The 24722-nt window shown below is 48.2% G+C and overlaps 11 protein-coding genes and 1 non-coding gene across 12 annotated transcripts; 5 read left to right on the top strand and 7 right to left on the bottom strand.

Annotated features, from left to right (window-relative positions):
- Positions 1-162: 162 nt before the first annotated feature.
- On the bottom strand, positions 163-3536 carry FPRO_11239 (uncharacterized protein; the record flags this gene model as incomplete). Its single annotated transcript, XM_031232290.1, has 3 exons — positions 163-2856; positions 2904-3375; positions 3427-3536. The coding sequence occupies 3 exons, from the start codon at positions 3534-3536 to the stop codon at positions 163-165; spliced, it is 3276 nt and encodes a 1091-aa protein (XP_031082242.1).
- Positions 3537-3804: 268 nt separating this feature from the next.
- On the bottom strand, positions 3805-5249 carry FPRO_11238 (uncharacterized protein; the record flags this gene model as incomplete). Its single annotated transcript, XM_031232289.1, has 6 exons — positions 3805-4347; positions 4406-4569; positions 4618-4754; positions 4806-5014; positions 5061-5133; positions 5182-5249. The coding sequence occupies 6 exons, from the start codon at positions 5247-5249 to the stop codon at positions 3805-3807; spliced, it is 1194 nt and encodes a 397-aa protein (XP_031082241.1).
- A 1554-nt stretch (positions 5250-6803) lies between these two features.
- tRNA lies at positions 6804-6875 on the bottom strand. The gene has a single exon. It is a non-coding gene; the product is annotated as a tRNA-Gln (tRNA).
- Positions 6876-8415: 1540 nt separating this feature from the next.
- On the top strand, positions 8416-9648 carry FPRO_11237 (uncharacterized protein; the record flags this gene model as incomplete). The annotated part of the gene is made up of 1 exon (XM_031232288.1): positions 8416-9648. One exon carries the CDS (start codon positions 8416-8418, stop codon positions 9646-9648), a length of 1233 nt encoding a protein of 410 aa, XP_031082240.1.
- Positions 9649-9891: 243 nt separating this feature from the next.
- Positions 9892-11304, bottom strand: FPRO_11236 (uncharacterized protein; the record flags this gene model as incomplete). Its single annotated transcript, XM_031232287.1, has 7 exons — positions 9892-10146; positions 10196-10538; positions 10597-10686; positions 10736-10748; positions 10807-10834; positions 10902-10968; positions 11027-11304. The coding sequence occupies 7 exons, from the start codon at positions 11302-11304 to the stop codon at positions 9892-9894; spliced, it is 1074 nt and encodes a 357-aa protein (XP_031082239.1).
- Positions 11305-13090: 1786 nt separating this feature from the next.
- FPRO_11235 (putative acetylxylan esterase) lies at positions 13091-14124 on the bottom strand (the record flags this gene model as incomplete). Its single annotated transcript, XM_031232286.1, has 3 exons — positions 13091-13204; positions 13254-13625; positions 13675-14124. 3 exons carry the CDS (start codon positions 14122-14124, stop codon positions 13091-13093), a joined length of 936 nt encoding a protein of 311 aa, XP_031082238.1.
- Positions 14125-15397: 1273 nt separating this feature from the next.
- Positions 15398-16292, bottom strand: FPRO_11234 (uncharacterized protein; the record flags this gene model as incomplete). The annotated part of the gene is made up of 4 exons (XM_031232285.1): positions 15398-15709; positions 15775-15969; positions 16024-16044; positions 16095-16292. 4 exons carry the CDS (start codon positions 16290-16292, stop codon positions 15398-15400), a joined length of 726 nt encoding a protein of 241 aa, XP_031082237.1.
- Positions 16293-17111: 819 nt separating this feature from the next.
- On the bottom strand, positions 17112-18092 carry FPRO_11233 (uncharacterized protein; the record flags this gene model as incomplete). Its single annotated transcript, XM_031232284.1, has 1 exon — positions 17112-18092. One exon carries the CDS (start codon positions 18090-18092, stop codon positions 17112-17114), a length of 981 nt encoding a protein of 326 aa, XP_031082236.1.
- A 1166-nt stretch (positions 18093-19258) lies between these two features.
- On the top strand, positions 19259-19845 carry FPRO_11232 (uncharacterized protein; the record flags this gene model as incomplete). The annotated part of the gene is made up of 2 exons (XM_031232282.1): positions 19259-19418; positions 19565-19845. The coding sequence occupies 2 exons, from the start codon at positions 19259-19261 to the stop codon at positions 19843-19845; spliced, it is 441 nt and encodes a 146-aa protein (XP_031082235.1).
- A 197-nt stretch (positions 19846-20042) lies between these two features.
- Positions 20043-20501, top strand: FPRO_11231 (uncharacterized protein; the record flags this gene model as incomplete). The annotated part of the gene is made up of 1 exon (XM_031232281.1): positions 20043-20501. The coding sequence occupies one exon, from the start codon at positions 20043-20045 to the stop codon at positions 20499-20501; it is 459 nt and encodes a 152-aa protein (XP_031082234.1).
- A 1847-nt stretch (positions 20502-22348) lies between these two features.
- On the top strand, positions 22349-23080 carry FPRO_11230 (uncharacterized protein; the record flags this gene model as incomplete). The annotated part of the gene is made up of 1 exon (XM_031232280.1): positions 22349-23080. The coding sequence occupies one exon, from the start codon at positions 22349-22351 to the stop codon at positions 23078-23080; it is 732 nt and encodes a 243-aa protein (XP_031082233.1).
- A 594-nt stretch (positions 23081-23674) lies between these two features.
- Positions 23675-24721, top strand: FPRO_11229 (putative arabinogalactan endo-1,4-beta-galactosidase; the record flags this gene model as incomplete). The annotated part of the gene is made up of 1 exon (XM_031232279.1): positions 23675-24721. One exon carries the CDS (start codon positions 23675-23677, stop codon positions 24719-24721), a length of 1047 nt encoding a protein of 348 aa, XP_031082232.1.
- Position 24722: the final 1 nt, after the last annotated feature.

The raw sequence follows: 24722 nt of genomic DNA, 5'->3' as shown, positions 1-24722 counted from the left end.
ATGGGACTTATAACTGTGATGGCTAAAACTACTCGCCGAACTAAAACTCGCTATACTTCTTGGACTCCTAGGGCCATTTGCCGGAGCCGTTGATGGCCTGTGAGTCCTGTTGCGAATTAGTACACTCGCCAGCTTTCAATCAATCAAGGTATCTAGCATCACTCACTTTGAAAGAGGCGGCAGCCGATTCTGTGCAACAGCTTCAAGCCATTCGGCAGTTTTTTTTCGCGAGCGCCTCTCTTGCTGTAGTGCCCGCAGGCGTTTCCATATGCCATCATCGCCCAATCTCTCGAGGAGATGCTGCGTTTTCTGTGTAGGATTAAGATCTAGCTCTGCAAGTTCCACATGTAGCATGACTTCTGTGATTGCATATACGAGCAGAGCTGGGTAGTCGCTCAGGACCTGCGACGTAGCAGCGACAAGAGACTCATGCGAGGCCGACCGTTTTGTAGAGCCCGGGATGGAGCCTGCATATGAGGGCAGAACCCCTCCAGCCAGCCAGCTCTCAACGACCTCGAAAGGCTGCCAGGGGGGCAACGCCTCCAAGCCTTCAAAGGTGCGCCCAGATCCTCGCCCCTGGCGCTGGACTTCTACATTTGGAGGTTCCTCGTTTCTCAAGGAAGTCTCCGAGCATAATGAAGCACTGACTAGGCTAGCCATGTTTACGCGTTGTCGAGCAACAACATATTCATCCAGCTCAGGGATGAATAGGTAGTCGATGCAAGTGTTTGCAATGGTGCAATGGCAATCCAGAAGAGGGTTGACGCTCTCCAAGCCGAGGCTCCGAAATCCTCCTTTGTATATGAAGAAATCGTAAACGGATCTGTGGATAACACGCACCACGCGCGCTGAACCCTCTTCATGGTCCAGAGATCCAGCACCAGCATTGATCGACGACACCTCACCATTCTTCTCTGCCAGGACATCGTGCTGCTTGTTGCTGACTTCCAATAATCCTCGCGATAGGTTCTTAATCTTCCTTTCAAGTTGATCATCGTTTTCGGTAAAAGAATTCGACTTTCGCCAAGTTGCGAGTGACGCTGGTTTCGAAGGCTGGATAAAAGCGAGTATGTGGTGCCACTCGTCAAGACGCAATAGTCTGTTTGCCGCAAATACCCATTCAAACATCCTTCCAATCAGCAGCGAATCCTCATATTCGGTTGTCGTTAGCATTTTCTTATAAAGCTCCTCGAGCTCTGTTGGCATGTCCTTGACCCGTCGCATGAGCACAGGTAAACTGGCACCCTCGTCATAACGGGCGAGAATTTCATCCACTACCAGGACGGTCCATAGGAAAGACCCTGATGATAGAGAGTGTATCTTTTTCGTGAGTAACGTCCTCCAGTGCTTTTCTTTTGTAGACATTCGTGTATTGAGTCGCTGCGTGGTATATGTTAGAATGTCGTTCCCGTTGTACATGTCCAAAACCAGCTCCAGACAGCCAGCCACCACGATGTTGGGAAAGTGTCTGCAAGATAAGCAGATTCTTGGCCCCTGGGGGTACAGTTGTTGGAGACCCCAAAAGTCAACCTGCTCCCGTTGTATCTTAGCACCTAACTCGTCCAGTGCATCCACGAAGATATACACTGGCGTGTCGAGAGACGCTAGATATCGAAGCGTCTGGGTGAGCAAACTTTGCAAAGGTCTCTCGCCCCATTCCACCGATGGCATTATGTTACTGGAAATAGTACCCTTAATACTAGAGATCAAGATATCTCGCTCCATGTTGATTTCGGTGAACGGGCTACATATTCCGCTCTGTGACAATAGTTGATAGAGCAACGACCGAAAGATTCCGGCTGAACTTCCTTGGAGAAGCTCGCCACCAGCATCGACGAAGAAGCTAGCACAGATCCCTTGATTACTTTGAACATAGTGCATCTGACGTACAGCCTCCTTCATCAAGGTTGACTTGCCTGCCCCTGGCTTTCCTTTTAGGAAGAGTAAACGATACTTTGGGTCAGTCGCAGTTGTCCAAAGACGGAATGTTGGGTCTTGGAACAGCCATTGCCCGGTATTGATGGCAGGGGATACTACAGAATCCTGTCGAGTATTCATTCCACCGAAGAGTAATGTCATAAGAAAGTCGTCCAGTTCATTCTTGCCTAAGATATCTGGATAGGTCTTTCCAAATGAGAGAATATCATTCCTGTCTGCTTCCGTTTCAGTGGGTACTTTAGCAGCTCCATCATAACCAGCGGCATATGAACATTGTCTATTGTGAGAGATGCAGTTAGAGCAAGGGTTGCGACGATCACATTTCACTTGCCGCCAGCGGCAAAGGTTACAGCTGAGTCGGGCAAGCGGATGCGGCAGCGAGGATGGAGTTTTGAAGAGCTTGGTTGGCTCTGCAGTAAATTGGTTCCGATTCTGAGCATTCTCGATCGCGGTATATAACGCTTTGATCTCCCCAGAAACTTTGATGTAGTTCGGATCCTGAGCATTGCTGAAACGACTCATCTGCTTGTGATTAGCCTGTAGAGTCTCTGCATGTTCTCTCGGATCTCCAATCAAAGAAGACTCATGGGGCACGACCTTGTTCCCTAAGACACCCAGATCAATCCCAGTAAGACCAAAGCTTTCTTGGAACGTCTTCACCTGGAAGTCGTACTGGTGCCAGAGTCTGCAGAACGCTTCATGAGCGCGTTCTAAATCAGTCGTTTTGAGGCCTAGACTGTCCAAGATTGTCGATGTTGTTTGAAACTTCAGACTGCTAAGCATTGACCTTGCCCATTCACCAATAGCTGACAGTTCAGGGCTTCCTCGGTGGGGTGTGCCGAGGAACATAACAGCCGCAGTTGATTTAATAACACCTTTTTGCGTTGGAGTGTCTGAATTTGACGACAGTGCTAGCATCTGAACAGGTCAACAAGTATGTTAATGGAGGTGCAGGAAATATTTACCTCCTTCACCAGTATTCCACCAAGACTGTGAGCTATAAATATGATAGGGCGGTCTGGTACGCATTCACGCGCCAAAGAGAACAAGAAGTCTTTCCCATGCGAGAAGATACTGTTTGTGTTGGTCGGCCCGGAGATAAACTTGGTGATCTTGGTATCATAACCGAATGTCAAAATTCGAGCCCTCTTGCAGATTTGCGGGAGTAAGTCGGCAGGCCAGAAGACAGATCCGTCGCCATTCTCTAGAGCTGAAGCATCGTTAATCGTTGAATCGGTGTAGCTACTGTCCTGTCTGTTGCTTGACGAGCCTTTCAAGAAAGCTTTGATACTTTGTCTAAATTCAAGTCGTTTGGAAGTGCTCGACTTTGGTGCCTCTTTGTCAGGGTTTATTGATAGCTGATCCTCATTTTCTGGAGTTTTCTTGCATCGCCATGTTTTATAGGGGTGGCCTTTCAGACCATGAACCATGATAATGCTGGCGGATATTCAGCAGCGCGATCTTGAAATAGCCTCATTCGCTACTTACTCGACTATTGCAGCCTCGGTCTCCGGTACGTATATAACACTGAGGCCGGTCGAAGTTATTGTCTCTGGATGGTATTTCTCCCTTATCCGGGAGCTTCCTTGGGCATCCATCATCACCTGAGGGAAGGATGATGAGATGCGGAGTAAGCGTTCTTGGACTTTGAGATGAGGCTAAGAGCTGAGGTCACGTGGGATGTTTACTTTCAAACACCATGAAGACATTCAATTGGATGACCTTACCCTCCAATAATATGCGACCGGTCAATCAAAGACTTTGATACAGTTCGCGTGTCAGGCAAAGCCCATGTTTTGATTAGTGGTTGTATTAGTTCTACTTGGGAAAGTGTATGTATGTCTAGTTCGTCAGCCGATTGACCCATTATACTCCATGATAGACCTTGGTAACAACACCAAGCTCCATCTCATTCGCAGATTTATCGCCATTCTCACTACCGCCATGTGCATTCGCCTCCCGTAAATTGATCCTTTCCAACCCAGTATGACTAGGCGGTGACGGTGATCGTTTATCAGACGACGCCTCTTCAGTAGTGATGTTGACAATAACCTCATTCTTTTGATAAATCTTCAACGGAATATCCTTCCCGTTGATCTCTTCTTGACTCTCGGAGAAGCTCATTCCCGGCTCGACAAAAGTCGTCTTCTTGGGTCGTCGATCCATGCTGCTGAGGTTTCCATACGCTGATCGGAATCGAGATGTTCCTTCGCCAGTGCGTTGATTGGAGGATTTGCCGTACTTGGCGTGGAATGAACCGAGGCGGAAGACGCGTTGGAGGAGGGTCCATGTGAGAGGGAGGTTGGCGGCGATGACGGCGGTTGAGACTTCGCGGATGTACCAGTAGGACCATTCTGTGCCGAACGGGTCGCCGAGACTGTAGATTTTGCTCATTGTTGCTGCGAGGATCTGAAGAGTAAGTCGGTTAGTCAAAATGAATTGCCGACATCCGTAGATGACAACTTACAGTAAAAATACCTAGCGCAAAGACACCGCACAGGATTATCTTTCGCTTGAGCGGCAGTTGGGATTGAAGAAAAACAGGCATAGGAAGAAGGATGATCATGATGTCAGAAGAGATGTTGACGACGGCGTTGGTAATCATATGATTGGTCTCGGCTGAACAATTCACTTTGATCTATTAGTTCAAGTTTCTTATCTTATCAACGGGTTGCTTACAATCATCAGGAGGAACCTGCCAGTAGTGGTTGAAAGGTCGGCACCAAGCAGCAAACCACAAGATCTGCATGACAACGAATCCAACGACGACATAGCCTGCTACCAGCTTGACCAAAAAGTTTTGCTTTAAACTCATTCTAGATCGAGTGTTATTCAATAGTGTCTGTACCAGTGGTGGGACTACTCACGTAAGTCGGCCGTACATGAACAGCAGACAGCCCTTGACGCCCCAGAGGGTGATCATCTGCATATGTTCCGTGACGAGTACCAGCTTCGATCCATATTCTCGGAGTTTGATGTCCTCGGGGGTGAGGACGATGTGGTCGTCGGGATTGATGAGGTTCGTTGGTGTTCGTGTGAGGACGCTAACAATTGCCAAAAGCGCAGTATACGTGACCTGCAGATGTCAGTATACATGCAATATAAAGTGTAGAAATGCAAACCATTGTCACGGCCATGAGGTAATCATCTGCCAGCATGCGTTTGAATGATCCAAGCAACATACGACGTGACGCCCTGCACAAAGTCAGCAACAATTCTCAACTTGCCCAGCCAAGTACTTACATTCGCGCAACCACCACGACCAACGTCAAGGCGTACCACGCCCACATCTCAGCGTCGAGAGACGACATGGCTGCTTGTGCTAATGCGTTACCAAATCGTCGGTACTGAAGAGGGTCTTCACCCAGAACCAAAAAGCAAAACAGTCAAAATCCGGGGCATCGATGCAAGAAAAGTAACAAAAAAGGAACGACAAGATCTGCAGCGCCAGTCAGGGGTGCAAAACCTCAGTAGTTAAACCATCCAGAGATCCAGTCACAACAGTGATCCAGACCCAGGCCGTCAGGGTAGACACGTGGAAAGCATGGGTCTAATCAGCCCATCGCCATTATCGGAGCCTACACCCAATAATTCACTGGCTAGACAGGGCAGATTAGAGTTTGCTGGACGTTTGGGGCTGCGAGTCGAACCCGCCGCTATTACGAGACAAGTCTTAGGTCCGGCGTTACTGGTAAGCCACGGACCCACGAACTAGCACTCCAAGTTCCTTTTTAGAACGTTTCTGTGGAGCGACGCTGTGAAATTTCGTGATTGACAGATTATCTAGCTGATGATCATATTGCGTAAAGCATTTCCTTCTGCGAGGTCGGAAGAGGAACCGCCCCAAAAGGCTGAAAATAAATTGGGGGGGTCAATCCACTGAATTTCCGTCAACGCGCAATCCATCAGACAATTGGCTAACAGTGACATGACCCTATTAAAAATATTTCTTATCATTATAGGGGCTAACGCGCCACTCAGACAGTGGCTTTCATTCCGCCATCGCAAGCGCTTCCAGAACGAGCACGTCGCCGTCCTTAACAGATGCGAGATAAGAAGCTGAAGACGCTTGTGATCAACCCCCCTGGGCGCTGCATTATTTAGCCACTTCCCGGCGATGTGGTTCAGATCTGGATGCTACCCCGTGGCTGTGCGGCCGCAGGATGATCACAAGGATGGAAAGTCAATTGATTTGAACTATCAGATGAGCCCCTGAGAGTGATCCGAGGGACCGAGATAATGATCTTGTTCTCGGTTCATCTTTTCCGTTCGACTCCGGCAAGTGGACACTCAATGGGTCGTTGTACAGTCGGTGATCAGAGTGTTTTTCGTCATTGGCGAATCTTCGGATATTTGCGCCATTTTCATCCCGTCTTCGTCACTGGTTCCTGTCGATCATTCGTAGAAATACAGGGTGCCAAGGCTTTAAAATCCATCTACACGTGGGAGCCGTCGGGAATAAGTCATTGTTGTGATTTGAAGGTTCACACACGAGTCATGGCGGAGATACAGGGTAGCAGACAAACAAACATGACAGAGCCATTGCAGACTCGAACAGTAGTTGTGATACGTTAGAACAGCGCAAGTCTGTCTTTATATGTTTTTGTAAGAGTCTCTAAACAGAATAATACTATTTTCCGCCGTATTCCACTCGTTTCGCAACCAGCATAGGACTTTGCCATCCCAATTTAGTGATACTCAAGAACAACCAATAGCTAAAAAAGCTCACCTAGAAATATACCTAAAAGATAAATCAACACATAAAAATGGTTATGTAAAGAACCTCAAAACATGATCTACAGTTCGGGAGATTTGAGAAGGAGAATAAAACACAAAAAAGATTTAAAAATGCACCATTAAAAGAAAGGTCTCGGAGGGAGTCGAACCCTCGCTGGCGGAATCAGAATCCGCAGTCATAACCGTTAGACCACGAAACCGTCAATTAACTGATAATTTTTTGAATAAGTGACAACTATCAATTTGGTACACCCGCTCAGGAAAAGGTAAACAGCCTGCCCAGCATAGTCATCTTGACAAAACGTCTGCTGCGCCCCCCACTAGTACTCCGTGCTATGTGATTCACCCCCAAGACTCCGTAGAACGGCAATTCCGTAATTCACACTGATGATCCAAGATGTAGGTAGGAGATTATATGCAATAAAATATTCTGAATTTCCTTGACTTCCTCTTATTGACGTCTGAAGCTCTTGCAAGAAATTAGAACCAGCTTAACCGAGAGTAATCCCAAAGATCACAATGCAGGATCAGCGAAGGGCGTTGATTGGGCCCCCTTACGACCCATGGATTCCATTGCAGTCTGGCATATTCCACATGAGAAGTGACTCAGTGAAGAAGGGGCTACCCTGGTATGGAAGAAAGAAAATGTCTCTGCTGTCCAGGCTGGCATCCAGTCGCTATAATGCAGCTAAAGAAAGTTTGAGGAGATGATGACCACGAGGTTATGGCAATCTCGCGTCGGCAATTGAACCGATTCGTCCGCATGATGAAGAAGATTTCTTAGTGACATTAGATCTATAGGATCAGGATTTTGAAAGGGTGAAGCAGGGCATGACATAACTGTCATTCTGTCGTTACATGGAGTGACAGATCGGATGAAACTCAAATATCCTGGGCGGCGCACTTCTTGGAATTGTGCTACTAGTGTTTTTCTTAGTGAATTGGCCGAGTTCTGAGCATACAGTTACTGGAACCGCATGGTCTCTGTTGGTCAACAATGTAGGTACCTTGGCCCTTCCGGGAGTTGGAGAGGTTGTATTAAGATATCCTTATGGTGAATCTGAGAACCGAACTCTTTTCTTGTCAGATGTCCTCCCCAACCGGCTAGAAAGAAATGCGATAATCATCGATGGCGAGGGTCCTTGACCTAGCTTCTGGGGTTACAGATGGAATTCTTGTAAGGCACGCTGATCGTGAAGTTGTCCGCTCATCATCCCCCGGGACAATCCTCTCTTTTCTGGTTTCCAGCCCAAGCCTAATATAGTATCTACAGGAGCAAATTAAGCTTGGTTTCGAGGTTTGGCGCAGACTCTCCGATAGATCATGAAGAATTCCTCGCTCAGGCACGAAGTTCCTGTGCACACTGCACCGTATAATTGGGCTGGCTGCACTTGATCACTGATACTTACAGGACTAGTATCTTTCTGAAGGCATAGTGACGTACCATTTTACTAGAAGTTTGAATATGCTAATAATAGAACATTATCAGTGTTTTTGGCGGTCATTAGTTGAGGTCGGACCCGAGTGTAATCACCGTCAGATGGTACAATAAGCCCCGGCACCGAACGGCATAATCTACAACCCGAATCCGAAAATTGCTCGGGAATGGAAATGCCGAGCTCGTCCATAAGATAGCACCAAGCCTGCTCGTTTCAGCCATAATTGGTGAACTCTATTCACGTCTGGTGATTCTATTTGTATTTAGTGATTGTTGACGTTTCCCCAGTACGAAATCTCGAAATGACTGCGCAAGAGGCCCACTTTCTGGAGAACAAGTCGATAATTGTTGCCGGAGCTGGTATGGCCAGTTTGGCTTTTGCTATCTCATTGCACAAAAGATGGAATCAGAAGGTTTCTCCTCCCAAGATAACGGTCTACGATCGCGATTCTAGGCATCCTGACCTCCAGAGACAAGGCTATTCACTCGCGATCAATGGCATGGAACAGGATGGCGGCCTGCAGATTCTCGAAAAGCTCGGCCTCTTATACCGCGTTATTGAGAAAGCAACGCCAGGGAGTGACAGCATGCCTTTCAAGATATGGGATAAGAACTGGAACGAGTTGATTGCTGTCCCTGCCATACCATACGGGGACATCCCTGTGGCGCGGTTGCGGATTCTCAGAGCTAACTTAAGAGAAATTATGATCGAAGAAGCTGAAATTCTGGGAATCGAAATTTGTTGGCAGTCACAATGTTTGGGTATCGAGTTACAAGATGATCGACGCCTTTCGGTCACTGTTACGCAGAACAAGTCTGAACGCTTGATCGACTGCGATATTTTGATCGTCGCGGACGGTGCACGCAGCAAAATCAGAGCCTCACTTCGACCAGACGACCAGCTGCATTACGCAGGGGCTACTCAAATCGGTGGTCTCGCAGTCTTCCCACCAGGTATTCCGCATCCCTTGGCCGATTCATGGGGTATTATGGCGTCTGGATACGGCAACAGCTGTTTCGTGAGCCCATTCGACGGCAAAACTGTTATTTGGGCTTTTAGCAAAGCTGAAGAGATGCCAGCTCAAGCGACAGGCGGAGATGGACGTGCACTCCTGGATGAAGTACGACAGCATTGCAGCGAGATAGCAGAGCCGTTCGCAAGTTTGATAAACGCAACAGACCCTTCAACGGCCTTTGTTATACCAGCGCGCGACAAGAAGCCATTCAGCCATGAGGACGTTCTTCCTGGTGTGGTCTTCATTGGAGACAGTAACCACGCTGTCAGCCCTTTTGCTGGAAATGGTGCCAACATGGCTTTGGCAGATGGATCGGATCTGGCTGGTTTTCTGTTGGCCTCGGATTCAATTGGCAATGCCCTCGAGGCATATGGTAAGGTGTCGGTTCCTAGAGCGCAGAAAACTCTCGACTCGTCACATTGGCGGATAAGTATTGCCAATCTTGAGGGCATCACCTTTGCTATATTCAGACGTATCCTGCAAGTGGGCGGACTTGTCAAATGGATAGCTGGAAGATGACTGAATAGGTCTAAGATTGCATCTGGTTGGCATGGATTTTGCAATATTGTTATGCCTACGGGGTGCAGAAGATAGCTTCATAGGTAGTTCTTGGACAGCTATTGCGCTTTCGTTAGGCCCAGTTACAGATAATTAATTGGTTGGAAATGGCCCATACATTGTCTGATGAATATGTGGGTGAGTAGGCATGAGAGAAATACCACTTGTTAATCAGATTCCGGTGTAAATCTATACGAATCATCCTCATGCAGGTGTTGGATCCTCCTTAGCTTCCGGCTTCCGTGCCCAGACAGCTCTGAGACGAATGTAGACGTGATGTTTCCGGTTCCGAACCTCACGTCGAAACTTGGCGATATAAACATGGACCTCTTCCATCGGCCAGCCCAATAGATTGGCCGCCAATGTTACAAAACCTTCAGTATCCTGTGTAAGGAAAACTTCTCCAAACCGACCTATCTCCTTGAGCTTAGGATCCGCGGGCCACGGGTTCAAGGGACACTTTTCGAGTCAGTCATCAACTCCGCAGCAAAATGATCTTGTACGCTACCTTGAACTCCCACTCGTGAATATCAACGAATCCAGCCTCTTCTAAAGCAGGTCTCTGGACTTTATCGTCGACAACGGTAAAGCTATTACCGATCTTCTTTGAAGCCTCGACAAAAATCCTTCCCCATTGAGCCATCGCAGAGTCATATGCCACAGTACCATCGTCGCTTTCTGCAGTTGGGGAAATTTCGAAACTCTCAACCCAGCCACCAGGTTTGAGAGTTTTGTGTGCTTGGCTGAAAAGTTCTGTCCAGTCTGGAATGCAGCCGACCAGATAACGAAGATGAACATAATCGAAGGACTCGGATGGGAAGGTCCACTGTTGGGTACAGTCTTCAATCTCGCTGAAATCGGGGTTAGACATAAAGTATCAGTCCGGATGAAAGTAACGAAGTGGCTCACAATTTCAAGTTGGGTGGGACCCAGCCAGGCTGGATGGGTGAAATATCGGTACCAATGACCTCGCATCCGGGGAATTTGTCCGCGAAGTCACTGAAAATTGGTTAAGACCTGGTTAACTATCGTTTGATGAATAACCTACATAGCCCAAATACCTGCAGTATAAGTTAGTACGGGCAATCTCGCAGTCACACAGGGAAGGCCATTTCATACCAGTTCCAGTCCCGATGTCAAGAACTTTCTAGTCATTGACAAAAATAGGTCAGTAACACGACAGGCACAGCATTGTTTTGTCTCATTTGACGAACCTGTATGTTGTCTTCGAGAGGCGCAAAGTATAGTTCTCCATCGTGGGCGAGTGTCCATATGTGGTGACTGGGCAGTGTCCTGTTAGGCGAGACGTAGCACAACTTTCGCGGGAGGGGCATCTCACGCGATATCCATGGCATCACTTTGGCGCTCATCGTTCGATCCCCAGTAGGTTGCGTTTCCTCTCTCACTGTGAAATGTTCTGCCATTGATCGTACGATAATTAAGAATGCTCGATGAAATGGAGGCGGTCGAACTGTCGGCGTCAGATCCTAGAGTCAAGTCTTCCTCCTCATCTTGAGGCTCGTCAACTGCGATTGTTTCGTTGACTGCTACCGACGGATCCTGGGGCGATCGCGGAGACCGGGATGACCGGTTCTTCGGGCTGCTGTTGTTAGACATTGTATCAATAATGCAGATTCCCAGAAGTAACGGAAGGCAAAAAAAAAAAAAAAAAAAAAAAAAAAAAAAAAAACGGCAGACGAAAAAGTAATGGAAACAAAGGAGCAGGGCCAATCTTTTTAAGCTGTTGGTTGTTTATAAAGCACACGTCGGCATCGGGCGGGGCTTTCCGGAGCGAGGCCAGCAAGAGAAGTAACAAGGAACATATCATGACATTATTACATGTTCTATGCATAGGCGACAAGTTGTTGACCAATGGTATCTGAGCATCTGCCAGGTTGTTGGTTGTCATCCGTTTGCTGTTACATTTGAGGAGGGGGTTTTCAGGTAAGGTGGATTTGCGCGGAAAAAAGGATGACACGTCCTGTAAAGAAGTTTTACTGTCGATTGAAACTGATATAGACTGCTCCTGACGACCGACTATAAGAGAGAGCGCGTTTTAGAGTCTGGCAATGATCCAATTGGTACAGGAGTTGGTTGTGTACTGTGGAGGGTCGATAGTCCTGGCTCCAGACCAGTAGATTGTAGTGGAAGATGATCTGAACGAACCATGGTCATCATGCTTGTGCTTGAATCTAAATCTGCCTGCAGGTTCCGGCTCCAAATTACGGCCCGCCGGGTTCTCGAGACTCGATGCACCGTCTCTGATTTTCGCCTGCATACCTGTTTATAGTGAGTGACTCAATGTTAAAATAACTCATTTTATACTCATGAACATCCCTCCGCCTTGTGAACGGATGGAACACGTGGGATAGATTCACTAGAAGTTATTATCATATCCATTTGTGTGCAGCCTGAACTTCTCTTCTCCATGTACATGCATACAGCATGTTTCCAGGAATCACGGGAGGTCTCTGGCCACTAGGGACCTATATGCGCTTGTGTAACTGAGCCAGAAGCCCATCGACTTACAAAAAGGTATACCTGGTATGATTTGTGCCTAAACAATGTGATCAACCTCACAATATCAGCGCCACGTTGGCCGACATCAAGAGGAACTAGCACTATTCGATTTACTAATAGTAGAATCGGATGATAAGGACGAAAATGGTAGCGAAGGTGATTCAAGTGCTGAGTCGATGGATATGATATTTAACCAGGACAAGCGAGGAAATGACAGTATACAACCTGAAGAGCCGCCGACCTCGCATTGCGTGCTTCGGACCAGCGAGATGACTGCTTACACCACTTGGCAATTTAGATACTAGAATGACCGATTGACCGATCGATTACTTCGTACTACGCAGTGAGGTTTATCAAGAAGTCATTAAACCCGACATCTGCCTCTATCTCGGACCAGAGACCGTTGCGCGACCTAGACACTATGGGCTTTCTGATATCAACTATATACCCATCAGTCCTACCACCGAGACTAAGCCAGCTTCTATCAGAACTCGAGAATATTCAAAAGGACCGGGCAGTTAAACTACTGAGACTCAAGCTCACAGGTAACGTGTATTCCGATTGCGGTAGCACGAGCCATGAAATAGGTCCTCCAACAGCAAGGGCAGAGGAGGCTATCACTAGATACCGGGCAGAGAGACGGCCTACTGATTAACAGTTGGCAGGCTAAGCTTCCAGTACGGTCATTTCTCCCAGACAAGGAACAACATTCGACGCAATATATACAGATCTTGTATTGATGATATTTACGATAGATAAATATAGTTCATAGAAATTTAATGTGTTTTGGGCCACGCATCCTAGACTGGTATCCTAGATCTTTCCGGAAGACCACGTTGTGCAAGATTGTTGAATATTTGGAGCGATTTACTACAAAGGAATGTCAGTTTCTGGCTTCGCTGGGATTTTGGACATGACTTACGATAAAGCCGAACCACTTGAGATCGTTGTCATCGAAATGAGGGTTGCCGTGTCCAATACCCTGTCCCAAGAAAGCCTAAGAATGTCAGCCACCATTCAATGCCTCATGATGCTCCCTATCTTACCTGGAACTTCTCACCAAAGACCTGGCGAGTGTAAGGGCTGGCAGGAGTGTTGGGTGTAGATGACTGAGGGTTGGAAGAGTATCCGAAAATACCAGTCCACTGCTTAATCTCCTCGTAGTAGTTCTGGACATTGAGAGTAGGATCGGCGGTTCCGTGGTAGATCTGGAACTTGGGGCGAGCACCGTTGTAGCCGGGATACATATTCTTGACGACGTTGGCCCACTGGGTCTGAGTGTAGATGGACTTTCCTTGGGAGCAGGTTGAGTTCCATGCGGCGGCTTGGTTGGCCTGGCTGACGAAGCAGCCGGCGGGAACACCAGCATAGGCGCTTCCAGCGGCGAAGACGTCGGGGTATGTAGCAAGCATGACGTTCTGTTTCTATTAGTCCAGTTTTGTTGAGAGCAGGCGAGTGTTGACTTACGGTCATCATGGCACCGGAAGATTCACCAGTGACGAAAACCTTCTTGGCATCACCATTGTACTGCTTGAGAACATACTTGGCCATGTTGGCAATAGAGGTACTGCAACCACCACCCTCGTGGGTCAAGGTCATTTTGGAGGAGACATCCCAGCAGCCACCGGAATAAGGAGTCTGAGGATAAATAACAATGAATCCGTACTTCTCAGCATTGGAAGCCCACTTAGTACCCTGGTAGTAAGCCTGGGAGGTACCACCGCAGTAGTGAAGAGCAACGACGACAGCAGGGTTGGACTTTAAGTTCTTGGGGACGTACAAGGACATCTTGGTGCCGGTTGGGTTGTTGCCATAGCTGTTGACCTGCGTGAGCTGACCTCGCGGGACGGGCTCAGCAGCGAGGACGAGGCTGAAGAGGGCTAGCGCCCAGAAGCTGATGATGGAAGTCAACTGCATGATGAAATGTGTCGAAAGAATGATGTGCCAAGAAGTATGGGGAAACAAAACATGATGAGATGGTGTATCAGCCAAGATATATACCCGCCCCCCCAGAAGCAAGTGGAGGCCCATGGATCGATCTCATCTCCTGACCATGCTCCAATGGATCGAACGGACGTGTATCCTCCGCCAGCCATTGTTTCTAGTAGCGAACGAATCTCGTTCCTGAACGAACTCCACACCGCCAGGTCCTCAGCCTGGAAATGTACGGATTCGGCACATGGCGGATATGCCGATGGGCCTTTTTGGCTAAAGTCGTCCCCGCCGTGAATTCATGCAGAGGCAAGAAACTGATCATTTGACGAGGATAAAGAGCGAGTTTAGCCTGGGATAATAACCGATCGTGGTGTGTTTCAGTGGGACTTGAAACCTCGAGCCTTTCCGGATTGAGACGCGGAGAAAATTGGAGCGTTACATTGATGAGTGAAGGACTATTCCACCAATTGGAATGAGGGGAGAGCTGATGGTTTGGAAACACCAGTTTAATTACACGGATTATGTTTCCTGTAAATGCGACTATATTGCTTTGTCAGGTCATCGAGAGTTTGTGTCATGACGTGAACGTGCCATTTCAGGAGTGAGTCTCGGCCCTCAGAGGAGCCTATCCTAAATGACAAAAAGACTTAGGTAAAGGCACAGTAGATTTTAGAGGACTTTAGACTGAACACTTTCAGTACCTTGCATTAAGGGTAAATGTTTCAAGTGTTTAGTCGTGTCAGATAGTTTTGTTTGCTCCCCTAGCTGCATGGTATTCTGTGGCTTTGATCCGGATACACGGCAAGTTATCTTGATGGCCAGACAAGTATTAATTAATCCGCAACGTCACTTGTCTTCTGAAAGTCCATGAATGAAAATGTGGAACATGACAGAAGCACCGTGCACAGACGTGAGGCCACAATTACTCCTCAATTGAGTAAGGGGAGAACATGGCCAAAGGAGGAAAACAACTACCACTTAAGTCACATATTGTGTGGTGTCACAAAGTCGAGTCAAGAGAGCCACTCAAACCTGGATCATTGGTTGAGCCATGACTCGGAGTCTGGCTATACTAACGGGAGAATGAAAACCGACAAGAATGAAAACGAGAAGACCGCCGACACAATGGCGAAATATCTCTGCGAGACAACCTCAGCTCTTCCGTTACCATTAGTCTGAGTATCCGTCGTTACCGCCATCATCTCCCTATTCCTCCGCGTCAAAGCCCCCAGACTCGAGAGTCATCCACAACCCATCAGAATCCGTAATGGGAGTTTCGGTCTCGACCAAGGGAATCACTGGTAGGCATGCCATTGTGGACAACCACAGGAGTAGGAGTCGAATGATTACGCCAGCTCCACAAGGCGGATCGGAGCTCGGAGGGGAAATCATAAGGTAAACAGTCACCCTCCTCTTCCGGGACAGATTGCACCACGGTGTTCTCAGCGACAGACAGGCGGGCCAGAGCATCTCGAAGAGTCACAACGCAGTTGTCGTCCCGGGTGTAGGCCGACTGGGAGGCGACGATGCGGTCGCGGAGTTCGTCGTGAGAAAAGTTGGCACCAGCCTGGGAAGTAAGCTTGTTAGAATGTGTTGTGCTGTCGGCAAAGGTTTGGTGGGAGTTGGACGTACAGACTGGAGGGCGGAGGCAGTCATGATCTCGCGAGTGGAAGCCAGCTCTTGGAGGAAAATCGTGGTGGAGTTGTTCGGATCCATGAGATGTCCTTCAAGTTCACGCCAGGCAGCGCCGCAAGCCTCAAGAGCAACATGGATACGCCAGAACTGGCGTTCAGTGAGGGTAGGGTCAACAAGAGGGTCGTCCTCTCCCTCGGGATCACGCGCCGACAGAGCTTTCACGAAGTTCCAGTATTACTGGGTCACGCCGAGAAGCTGGGGAGGCATCTGGGAAACAAGTCAGATGTATTCGTCGGGCAGTATATGAGAAGACTTACCGAGCCACACTGCTTTTCATAATGATCGCAGAGAACACAGGACTCGGGTTCATTGCCCCAGACACACTTGCAGCTGACATCGCGATCGAGATTCGAAACACAGGCCAGGCAAGGTACGCCCTCGACCTTCTTGAAGCCGACATCCTTGTCGTACTTGTACTCGGAGAAGACGGTCGCGATATGGTCGAGGGAAGCCATCGCGGAAGAGTCGGCGAAAACAAACAACACTTGAGGAGTTGAGAAAGGGAAAAGAACGCGGCGTAGATGCAGCAAAGGATTGAAAGAGAGGGCAGAAGCAGAGATCACGAAGAGATGCTTGAGGGGAAAAAACAAAAGAGTGGAAATTTTTCTTGATTGTTGACTTTGATTGTGTGCTTACAAACGAGTTGACCGTGGATCACTGCTTCCGTTCCGGCTGGAGGCTGGCACTGGCAAACAGCTGCCTAGGTACCACGTAGCCACAAATCCGAGAAAACCACAGGCATTAACATTCAAGGTCAGCCAGATGATAAACTGAACCGGGACAAAAGATGGTATAGAATTAGAGGAATGATATGGTTACCACGAATTCATACATGCCATGGCCTTGAGCAACCCTGGAAAAGGTGCAATTACTCTTGCTCAGGGATGTCTTGCTGTGATCTCGAATTTCTGTTTGATCGATATTGTTGAATTGAAATTTCTATAAATCCCACGACCTCAATCGCTCCCAAACTAAATATACCTGGCTTTCGTCAAAAGCCTCGCAATTTGCCCTCGCAAGAGCACGGCGGGAAGGAAACCACATAAAGAGGTTATGATCCGTCCCTACTTCCTCAGTATGAGACATCACATCCTCCAGCCAGTCTTGAAACCGATTATCTTGTTCCTCTTCCAACACTTGGTCTTTGTTCTCCAGTTCATCAAAATACGCCTTCTCCCTCTGCAGCAAATCCCATACAAAGCGAACCGCGACGTCAAGACTAACTCGAACAGCTGTTTCTTCCTCCCCAGGACCGCCAATGTAGTCGTCGCGGTTCACATTGGATGGTAGCCCTGCCTCGAAGAGTGGAAAAAACTGATGGGTGAAGACAGATGTGCATCATCCCCTGTTTTGACGAGAAGAACTGTACACGGTTTTAACTGCTTCTCCACTCGATGATCCAATTTGTGAATCCTGTCATAGCCTTTCAACCCTGGCGGTTCATAATATGGGCCTGTAGTATCTGGCAACGGTGGCTTATCAACAACCAGATACAGGGCGCGGAACAGATGAGACATGTGGTAACCATGCTCTCGCCAAGTTCGTATGTCGCCTGGGCTTTCATCCTTAGGCGGCTCTTCTCCAGGATAACTCGAACACCAGTTTCTCCCACGCTTAAACTTCACCAAGTGCTCTACATGAGTGGACACGTATTGAGACAGGTCGGCATGAAATATTGACAGCTGTTCGAGATTTTGAGGACCGTTCTCTTGCAAGAGTAAGGGTTTGCCGAAAAAGCCACCGCGCTGGAAGACTGGTCCACGGTTGTGGAGTCGTAGCCACTCTCGGAATATATACCGGGCGATCTTTTGACTATCGAAATTGCCAACTGCCCTATGTTCGAAATAGACCATTACTTCCTTATTTGACCAGTCGTCAAGATGATAGGGTCCAACCATAGGCTTTGATAGACGTGGTGTGTTGACCGTTTTCATGCAGTGGTCTGCACGCCATCCAATCTTGAGATCTGAATACATCCGTATCTGTTCCGCGGAATGCTCGAAAAACATGATTTCAAGTTCCTTGTAGAGAAGATCTGGTATTTCTTTGAGCGTCGCTCTCGTGGGCTCGAGATATTTCTCATTGTAGCCATCTTCAACGGAAATGGAAGCTGGGTTAAATACCTCCTTCGATAGAAGACGATAAGCAGAATCTCCGGGGGTACTCATGGAGATGAGCTCCTGTTCGTTACTCCCAGGAGCCGACGTGGTCAATGGTGGGGAGTTTGCCGTGCCTTTTGTAGATGTTGATCCCATGAGTTTTGGCGACAGAAGTTGGTGAGAATAACAAATATTTGGAGATATGGCTCAAAAGAACAGGAACAGGTTTATACTGAAACTCGGGAAGCTTGATGAGTCACCCATGTTCTCGACTCTCAATTTTGACTTTTGGTGATGAGTTCTTCGGAACTTTAGGCCAGTACATATACTTTACATACCGTGGCGTATCAATTCGCCGAAAGCTAGCTTTATCACACCAGCCATTGGCTAATTCTTCACCTAGTCTTATTGAAACCACAAATATAAATGTGGAAGTGTATGACTTGGTCCGAACTGTGAACCCAACTACTTGAACCGTCTCAGGCGAGGCGGCTTAGTAACGCTAATCCCTAATCTTGGACCCAGCTTATGGAAAATGGATCTTTCCGTCATGCATTTATTGCACAAGGCGCAAGCGAGTCATAGCGAGTATTCACGCTTGTGTAATGGAGCCTTGATTTGTTCAACTTGATTGAAGCCGGTGGCAAGATATCGCGATGTCATTGGGTTTGATGGAACCAATCAGAGGGATCTTGTGACTTGGCTTGGCTCTGATCCGAGCTGCTGCGGATGCCTTTGCGGACTCAAGATGCTGGCATCTGGTCTGCCAGCTGTCAACAATGTCTGCCTGACATCTCTCAAAAGCCATCATCTCCTAAGAGAAATCCTCTTCTCGCCCTCCGATATGCTACTCTTTCTTCCCCACCACAGTTCGTTCTGCTAGACCTCGTCTCGCGTCTTTAAGTCTTTCCACACTCGCAATACCGTCTTTACTCCCGCAATTGTAAGAGCTTTACGCCCTAATCGCCGACTCGTCCTCCAACAATATCCATCGCTGCGGCCGTTACAGCTGCTCACCAGCAATATGAGTTTGACGAAGAGACGGGGTTTAATCGCTTGCCGACTTCGAGGTTCCTTGCCTGCATTGCGTCCTGTCCGCTCATCGCGACCTACGGCTTGTCCGTGTGGTTGATGACATGCACTCTGTGCAAGCGAGACCACAAGAAATGCATTGCCATATGTATCACCATCGATTGTTCTGTGTCCCTTCGCCCGACAAAATGCAAATCCCTCCCGAGCTGAAGGCTGTTGTGCAGACCTACTGGAACGCGCTTCATGCATAGTTCACCGCCTATCGATCGCGTCTTGAGAAGTGGCGCGTTATGCAGTGTGTTCTCGAGGCTGCGTCTGCTCTCCGATCCCTCGTCGCTGCTCTCTCGAATCCCTGCGGTACAACTCCTCGTAATCGCACCGGCGTTGCTCCTGTTGTCCAAGCTCAGGAACTTGCTTCGAATCAGGAGCTTCTTAGTCTTTCCTACCGAGGTCAGGTTAAGATCTCCATTGCTTTGTTAACTTGTCGGCTCTAACTATTTACCCAGGCTCGCCCCGAGATCCATAACACAAAACATTTGCCGAACCGTCCCCGCCTACGTCGCCCATATGTCCTGAGGCTGATGCGTTTGTTGCAGTACTTGAACGCCTCCCTACTGCCTTCGAAATGCCCCTGGAGGAAGACAACAGTCGGAAGAGAACCAAATTCCCCTCAACCGAACTCCCTGACAAGTTCATTGACGATATGGATCGCCTCGTCGCCGAAGGTGGCTCGGCTGCTCGCAATGCATGGCCTGGCCCAACCTGCAAATCCCGGCACTTGAAAGATCTGAGCAGCCGCAAATCTGATGGTCTTGGCCCCAGCGACGAGGAAGATAGTGGGGGACTGCAGGTTCTCGGGGGCTTTAGTGTATTGTAGCCTCTGTAATCTTCAGTGAGATGCACGCCAAGGGAGGGATGAATCTCGACCCTAAGAGATGAAGAGATTTAGGTAAATTATCAAAATCTTGAAGGAGTTTTAGATGATTTTATATGATTTTGTTTTGACAATTTGTGGTGTGAAATCTTAGGGTCTTGCTTCTCGTGCACAAGCTTTGCAAGCACCTCACTGACGTCATGTTGCTTCCTGGCAGGAAATACACAGCAAAAGCAGCGTCGCTCTGCCTGCTCAACTCCTCACCGTTTCAACAACAACATCAACCGCAGCATTCTCTGGCATCTTCACCTGTTCAGCCAACTTCTGCAGGGTTTGCTATCAAATCTATTCGAGTTTTCCCTCTCCCAATCATCCTTGATTGTCTCATCCCCGGCGTCGATGATGCCTTGCCTCAACTTATCACTTCATTTCAGCCAACAAATCCCACCGTCCCGTCTCCTGTGGCTTCTCTCCGACCTCTTGGGCATCTCTTTGCGGTCACCTCACCGCTGGCCATAGTTGAGAATAGCTGCTCCAATCCGAACGGTTGCGACTCGCCCCGAATCATGACGCCAGACCCTAGTCGGCCGACAACTGGTCGACAGGCTTCATCACCGAACGCGCCCCTACGGACTCACCCGCCTGTCAAGCACCGCTGAAAGGAAGATCACGGTCGATAGAATCCGGAAGCAAGCACGCCCTCGGGCTGGCCAAGCGGCAACAGAATCAGAATTACCCAAGTTGTAGCTCGAAACGTCTCCATCGCCAAGCCCCATGGACGCACGGACGCCGTCACCAGATCTCCTTAAAGAACTCGACCCAGACACAAGTGCCCTGGAGCAAACGCATGCCCGATATAAGCTCTGCCAAACTGCATTGGAGAAGGGTCGCAGACAGGTCGCCGACCGCCATGACACCGCCGGTCAGAGGAGTGCACCCACCTCTAGATCATAAATACGAGATAGTCCACAAGCAGTACCACAGGACAGCTTGCCCCTTAAATCAGGAACCGGTGGCATATCTCCGGCGGGAGAATGTCGATACAAACAACCTCAGCTACTGTGAGGTGTCCAGTATACCACCATGGAAAGAAAACCACTGCGCCTTAGTCAAGATAGCTCCGCAAAGCGGAGCATTTGTAGTGAGCGAACTGGAAGAACGTCAAAATACATCAAGTCAACCAACAAATCTAGTTCATTGCAAGATCGCCGGACCATCCTCAACATAAACGAACTCCCACCGCGACGAAACACACCTGATCCCTTTCTACATCTAGAAACATTTTCACCGATGAATCGCGACGTTTCTCCGACGGGAAGACGTCAATACAAATAATCTCAATTACTGCGAGGTCACCAGCAAGCCAACAAAGTATAATCACTGCGCCTTAATCAAGGCAGCCCCTAAGAGCTTATTTTTAGGGGCCAGCGAACTCGGTCGAAAATATGACTATTGGTTTGTCAATAGGCCATCTCTGGAGGCCAGAATATCCGAGATCGTGTGGAGATGCTGGGAGACTGCGGTCACAGCCCAATCCCTTTCGCCGACCTGTCTCGGACGGGTCTGGATCGACCATATTATGCATGTCGAGACCAAGCTGGTGGTTTAGGAGGCCATCCACCGATCGATCGCGGAGAACACCGAGAAGATCAAGAAACCAAAGCATTTTCAAAACATCTTTACCTTTACCCGACACCAGAATGCATTTTATGCTATTCTTGGGAGTTATTTTGGGCGCATGATTATGCGCATGCTTTTGGATCACCAAGAAGAGCACCAGAAGTATATAATTCGAAGGGTGGTAGTTCTCGGCAAAGCGGCTTTTTGGGTTAAGTATTGGTAGCTGTATGTAGATTTTACAAAATCATAATCGGGTTTATTGATTCTTTGGGCAGTTTATGATAAACTCAGACCAGGTAATTTATGATGATTTTGATGAGTTTAGGAAAACTTAGAATAAGCTTTACCTAAATTTAGGTTCCCCGTATGATTCATTTCCCAAGTCTTATGATCAATCGCATTACGGGCCACAGCATTTGAGAGCCATTAGATGGCCGTAGGTGTTGTGCCTTTTGGTCTCGTGAGACTGCTCTCTCTGCTGCACGAAACCCAGTTTCTCGACCATTGGTGCATACTTGCTTAGATACAATTCCACAGAGGAGTAGATTGTTTTCAGGATATGAGCGATATTATTGGTTGAATCAAGGAGTCACTTTGGACAACAGGAGAATGACTTTCTTATTGCCCCTGATGCCTAAAGCTAACATAGATTCATCAAACTTCAACCAGGGAGAGCGTTCCATTTGAGCACATGTAGAAGTAAAAATGTAACAAATCTTACCAATTCTGACTTTATTTAAACCACCATAAGTCCAGCCCTTCCTCAACCCCGAACAACCATACCTCTATCAATCCAAAGCCAAACCCTCTTTTTCTCATCGCCTTCATTTCTCCTCAGACTTGCATAGTATCCCCCTTTTTGGTCTCACAGCAGAAATTACCGACCATGAATTTCCAAACGGAACCAGACGTTATACCCACCTATGAATCCGAACCGCGCATCATCTGGATCGGGGATGCTGAAACCTTATACACTCTCCTCGACGATCTTGATGATATCCCAAAATTTAAACCACGCCTTTTCATCACTCTTGAGGGGAATCATATCGGACATGAAAGTAGAATCTCCATTATGCAGATCTACAACGCCATGTCCCATCGCGTCTACCTCATAGATGTATACTGGCTCAGTGCCATAACATTCTGGCGGGTCAATAGGCGCATGACTTTTCTCAAGGGTGTTTTAGAGTCCGAGGATATCATCAAGGTTTTTTTCGACGTTAAGAAGTACTCCGATGTACTGTACAGCCAGTTCAAGATCAGGCTTGCCGGTGTTCACGATCTTCAGCTCATGGAGCTGGCGACTAGTGGGAATCCTCACAGGCTCAGTGATATTGACAGCTGTTTCTGGAAAGATGCCTCTTGGCGGTCGGAGAATGGGTGGTTGTTTTGGAATCTTCGAGGAGCGGTTCCTTCATGGTGCTCTCATCGAATACGCTCCCGATGCGTGCAGATCTTCCCTACGCTGTATTCTTGTTACGACGAGAAGCTACGGGCTCAACCTGGGCAGCGAGAAAGTATGATTGCTGCTTCGAGGAGCGTAATTGAACTGTCGCGGGGTATGATATCTGCTACCGAGGAATCGGATCGGGCTGTTATGCGTCGTGATGTTGACTGAGTTTGAATTTATTTATTTGTTATTCTAATGTGAGCATGGGAGTATATAATATCTTGCCAGCGACTTCCACAGTTCTGAAGTTGAGAGATACTTGAAATGGATAAGTGTTATTGGAAGTACAGTGGACTAAATAACGGAAATAGTACTACTACCAGAAGAGCATTGCTTTATTGTATACAGACATAGTCAGAAATAGACATCATCCCATCTACCCCACTACATCATAGCGACTATGTTCTCCATGCATTCCTATTCGGGCGGATGAAAGACATGCACAAGTCCCGTTAGAGCATGTTGATTCTCGGAGCCGGCACTTCTAGCTCCGCCTCTAGACACCCGATTACGGTATGTCTCTTCCGAACTTTCTCTCACGAGGTTTCATCGTTCATTAAGGAGCGCTAGACCCATGTCGGAAGAATTGGTGAAACATCCTTCATCCGAGCTGTGATTGGAGGAATAACGAACGCCCCTGTACGGATCATACACAGCTCCGCGTATTGAGCTGAAGGTCGTGCTTGGGGAAAGGTGCTACTTAAGAGAACGCCGTCCCTCGGAAAAATAGATTAGTTCAGTGTGTTTCTCACAACCGAAAAAATGGTACTCTTTCGGTTTCTGTCATTTTTGTCCTACTGCTCAGTCGCTTTGGCCTTGACCTACAAGGGCGTCGACTGGTCTTCCGTTCTGCTCGAGGAACAGAAGGGCATTCAATACACTGCCGGCGGTTCCGCTCAACCTCTCGAAAAGATCCTCGCGGCCAATGGCGTCAACTCAGTCCGCCAGCGAGTCTGGGTGAACCCCTCTAACGGCGACTACAACCTCGACTATAACCTCAAACTCGCCAAGCGTGCTAAAGCTGCGGGCCTGAGCGTCTATCTCACACTCCATTTCAGCGACACCTGGGCTGATCCTGGCCATCAGGCTATTCCCTCTGGATGGCCTACCGATATCGATAACTTGTCCTGGAGACTGTACAACTACACCCTGCAGGTCTCGAATGCTTTCCAGTCTGCTGGTGTTCCTCCTGCGCTCATGTCTATTGGAAATGAAATCACTGCTGGTCTTCTCTTCCCTACTGGCTCGACCAAATCCTACTACAACATCGGCCGTCTTCTCAACTCTGCAGCCTACGGTATCAAGGACTCTTCCCTCAACCCCAAGCCCAAGATCATGATTCATCTTGACAAGGGCTGGGACTGGGGTACTCAAGAATACTTCTACACCCAGGTCCTCAACCAAAAGGGTCTTACCCTCGGTGCCTTCGACGCCATGGGCGTTTCATACTATCCCTTCTACGGATCGGGCGCTACTTTCTCTGCGCTTGAGACTTCACTCACCAACATGGCCAACAAATGGGGCAAGCAGATCTTTGTCAGCGAGCTTGACTGGCCTACATCTTGCCCCTCCCCTGCTCAGCCTTTCCCTAGCGACATGAAGAACATTCCTTTCTCTGCTGATGGTCAGACGCAGTTTATTAAGAAGGTTGCTAGCATTGTTAGCAAGGTCAAGGGAGGAGCTGGGCTGTACTACTGGGAGCCTGCTTGGATGAACAACCAGGCTCTTGGCTCTTCATGCCCTTCCAACACTTTGTTTTCGTGGCCTGGAAAGGCTCTGTCAAGCCTTTCTGTCTTTAAGAGCATCTAGG

Source organism: Fusarium proliferatum (genome assembly GCF_900067095.1).
Source record: "Fusarium proliferatum ET1 genome assembly, contig: FPRO_scaffold005, whole genome shotgun sequence".
Taxonomy (NCBI): Eukaryota; Fungi; Ascomycota; class Sordariomycetes; order Hypocreales; family Nectriaceae; genus Fusarium; species Fusarium proliferatum.
The sequence above is the reverse complement of the archived record's forward strand: the minus strand, read 5'-3'. Positions and strand labels throughout refer to the sequence as shown.